This window comes from Bison bison, unplaced genomic scaffold (genome assembly GCF_000754665.1).
Source record: "Bison bison bison isolate TAMUID 2011002044 unplaced genomic scaffold, Bison_UMD1.0 scf7180017864135, whole genome shotgun sequence".
Classification (NCBI taxonomy): domain Eukaryota; kingdom Metazoa; phylum Chordata; class Mammalia; order Artiodactyla; family Bovidae; genus Bison; species Bison bison.
Genome location: NW_011494707.1, coordinates 1236348 through 1240571, shown reverse-complemented (window position 1 = coordinate 1240571; position 4224 = coordinate 1236348). Strand labels below are relative to the sequence as shown.

Genomic DNA, 4224 nt, shown 5'->3' with positions numbered 1-4224 from the left:
CTCAAGAAATTTAACACTGATAACAACATCTAATACACAATTTATAGATATAATAATATATGAAGGATAGTCATCATCAAATGCCCCCAATTATAATAATAATAGTTTTTTTGGACAAAGGATCAAATCAAAGATCACACAATGCATTTAGGGGTCATGTATCTTAAGTGTATCTTAATTTAGATCATTCTTCTGCTCCTTTTTTTTTTTTTTTTTTCTGTCTTTCATGACACAGAGGTATTTTGAACTCCAGGTGTGTTTTTTTGTAGCATGTCCTACAGTCTAGATTTGTCTGATGGTTTTCTCATGATAGTTAAACATGTTTTAGGAACAAAAACACTATACATGCATGCTTGCATCCTGTTGTTTTTCCATATACATCCTATGTTTTCCCATTTCTGAGACTTTGCTCATACAGACCATCTCTTTAATATACTTCTCCTACACCATCTCTAGGAGGCCTGGTGTGAGGTTGAACCTTCTCTACAGTGATTTCCCTAATGCCTTCCATCCTGAAGTAATCTTTGAATTTCCAGAATATATTAGCTTTCCTCTTCTAATAGCATTGGCATTTTTAAAAACTTTGCATTATTATTTTTATTCACATCTTTTAACTTTTTCCCCATAGAAAGCCACCTAAGGGCAGGTCTAATTTATCTTTGTGTCCTCCCTGAAATCTAGCACATCGTAGTTCACACAGTAGGCAATCAATATATACATTTGTTGAAAAAATGGATGGATGGATGAATAAATGAATGAAAATAATACCTGTGGTTTCAGAGATACAGTGAGTTAGTTAAGAATTTAATAGTTTTTTAAAAGTTTAATTTCATCACAAGTGCATTTTCTACACCTAGAATAGTCTACTTAATTAAAAAATAAAATTTTAGTTTTAATGAAAACAAAACATGTATATTATATGCCTTAGTATGTGAGAGCGTGCTCACTCACTTCAGTCGTGTCAGACTCTTTGCAATGCTATGGACTGTAGCCTGCCAGGATCCTCTGTCCATGGGATTCTCCAGGCAAGAATACTGGAGTGGGTTGCCATTTCTTCCCCCAGGGGATCTTCCTTACCTAGGGATTGAGCCCACATCTCCTGCGTCTTCTACATCACAGGCAGATTCTTTACCACTGAGCCACTGGGGAAGCCCTATGCCTTAGTACTGTTCTTTTAAAAGGCATTGAGGGAAGCCTTTCAACCTGGAAAGCTTATTCTTTAGCTTATAATATGCAAATAATAGCAAATAATATGACTATTTTTTCTTTGATAATTTCCTCTTTGCATGTTTTCTGTTCCTTTTGGAATAAAGTCCTAAAAGTCAGACTTTGAAACTTCTGGATTGATTTTCTACATCTCATCTTTTCTTTCATACTTTTTACCTTCTATTTTTTAAAAGGTTTTCTTCTAACCTATTATTGATCTTTTAAAATTTTGGAAACCATGTTCTTAATTTCCAAGAGTTCTGTTTTTGTTTTTTGAGTAGCCTTTTAAATAACATCCATTTCTTGTTTTATGGATACAATACTTTTGCAAATTTCTATGGAAATACTGGCTCAGATGGTGAAGTATTCTCCTGCAACGCAAGAGACCTGGGTTCGGTCCCTGGATCGAGAAGATTCCCTGGAGGAGGGAATGGAAATCCACTCTAATATTCATGCCTGGAAAATCCCATGAACAGGGAGCTTAGTGGGCTACAGTCCATGGGATCACAAAGAGTTGGATGCAACTGAGTGGTTAACACTTTCCCTTTTTTTTTCATTGAAATATTAGAACTTTCATTGAATATTAGAATTTTCATTGAAAATTTTCTTCTGTTCCCTGCATTACCTCTGTTAAAGCTTTCTTAAAACCTTCTTACTTTTATTTTGGTCTTTCTCTCATTTGAAGACATGTTACATTAAGTATGAAAACCTCTGTGCACTGAAGGCTGACTGGTACCTCCGTGTACATGCAATTGCCAGATTGGCTATAGGTTAATTAAATTTTGAGTTAGGTATTAGGATGTGGAAACTCCCAACTGTCAAAACATAAAGGTCTATTCTCTGACATCATACAATTTCTGTAGAAAAGCCTTTCTGTTTTTGGCCTAGGGAGTAACATTTCATTCTGAATGGTCACCCAGCAGAGGGGTGTGTGTTTGTGTGTTTTCTGTTCCTTATTCAGACTTTTAGTTAACCCTCTGTTTTCCGTCATGCATTTCGCCCCTTCCCTCTGTATCCTCTGCATCAGCCCGCTAAGCCTCGGCTTTATCCTGCTGCATCAGTTACTATTCATCTTCTGTCTACATTTCACCTTCCAGAGAGATGTGGAAATCTCTCATCCTCCAATGGACTCTGCTGCTCTTGGTGTGAGTTTATATTTTCTTTTTACTCTTTTACCATCATTTTGGTGGAGTCTTGAGAAGGAGAGGAGATAAATACATGTATTCAATTTGCCACCTTTAATTGGACTGCTTAATTTTTAAACTGTTTGTGTTACAAACTTCCCTCTCCTATAAATCTGGTCTTGTGAATAATGTAAATTTCCTACCAAGAAGATTAAAGAAGTGATTCTCTATATGATTATGGGAGTAAGGTTCAGGTAACTTTGGGTGGTTTAAGGTTTCTTATTGAGTAATCTGGAAAGTACTAAAGATACTGCTCAAGGCAGTGTGAGATAAACTCTCCCTTCATGACTTCAAAAGTCTGGTTATTTATTTACAACTGGGGTAAGATAAACAGTCAAGCAACTAGAGAACTGCTACAAACCACTTGTACATTTAAGTTTTTATCCTGCTACCAAAACCATGTTCTGTCCAAATCTTTGATTTCCCTAGCTTCCCAACATTGGGAGGAGAACAAGCTGCAGTGTCACACAGGCAGGCCCCTCCTAAGTCCTACTCACTCACAAAGAATTTCCCCTTTGAGCTTCTATGACACTGGCTGGTTACTCACACCGTAGATTCCTCAGGATTGGCTGGGACTGCAAATAAAACATTGTTTGCCCATAATCAAGTCGATAAGCTACAACATAAATGCATGTAAGTTCCTATTCTAAGACTATATCGTGAAGCCTTTGCTCTCTTCTTTCTTAACATTTTCACGCAGGACCTGGAAAGGAAACTGGCTCCGGCCATAAGAAAAGATCTTTAAAGAAAAATTTAAAAAGCCTAAAATGGGTCTGTTGAATTCTAAAAAGCCTAAAGCCAAGCAAGCCCGAATTCTTCTTCTGGGACTTGACTCTGCTGGGAAGTCTACTCTCCTTTACAAATTGAAGCTTGATAAGGATATTGTGACTATCCCAACAGTAGGTTTCAATGTGGAGATGATTGAGTTGGCAAAAGGTGTCTCGCTCACGGTCTGGGACGTTGGAGGACAAGAGAAAATGAGAGCCACATGGGGCCTCTACTGTGAGAACACTGATGGGCTAGTGTATGTTGTGGACAGTACAGACACACAGCGACTTGAAGACTCCAGGAAAGAGTTTGAGCACATCTTGAAGAATGAGTACATTAAAAATGTGCCTGTGGTCCTGTTAGCCAACAAACAAGATATGCCTGGAGCTCTAAGTGCCGAGGACATCACCAGGATGTTCAAAGTGAAGCAACTCTGCAGTGACCGGAACTGGTGCGTGCAGCCCTGCTGTGCCGTCACTGGGGACGGGCTAATGGAGGGGTTCCAGAAGTTAACTGGATTTGTGAAAAGCCACATGAAATCAAGAGGAGACACTTTAGCATTCTTCAAGCAGCACTGAGGTCCAAGTGGAGGAACAGATGCTGATGAAGTTGAAAGGGTAATTTTTTTTCCCAGGCCAAATAAGAAAAGCAAATTGTCAAGTTGACAAACTTTTCCTGAAATGTTATTTCACCTAAATTCCATTAAACTCAGAATAATATCTAGAAAATTGTTATTTTGGGCCAAGCACTTTAGCAAACTATGTGGTAATGATAATTGTGAATGAAAATGTTACAATTTTGTGCATGTTTGATGATTCCAAATAATCATATTTGGGAACAAATAAAATCTTGCCTTATTATTTTTATGTAACTACTAGAACAAAGTTTAAGCTGCTAATAGAGTCAGACTTCTTTCAGACTGTTTCCAGCTGTTACAGGTATTCAGTTTCCACAATGCTTCTGTGTAATAGCTGGGTGGTATAAAAAAATGAACTTTAAATTATGAAGAGGAAAATGTTTGCTGTTAATATTTTATAAATCCCTATTTCCTAAATAAAGGGGTTTT

The 4224-nt window shown here is 37.4% G+C and overlaps 1 protein-coding gene across 1 annotated transcript; it reads left to right on the top strand.

Annotated features, from left to right (window-relative positions):
- Window positions 1–3074: 3074 nt before the first annotated feature.
- Window positions 3075–3736, top strand: ARL14 (ADP-ribosylation factor-like 14). The gene has a single exon (XM_010839839.1). It carries the CDS (start codon window positions 3158–3160, stop codon window positions 3734–3736), a length of 579 nt encoding a protein of 192 aa, XP_010838141.1. The 5' UTR covers window positions 3075–3157.
- Window positions 3737–4224: the final 488 nt, after the last annotated feature.

Excerpts from the sequence above, each read along its gene's own strand:
- ARL14 (XM_010839839.1), top strand. The coding sequence starts at position 3,158 with ATGGGTCTGTTGAATTCTAAAAAGCCTAAAGCCAAGCAAGCCCGAATT.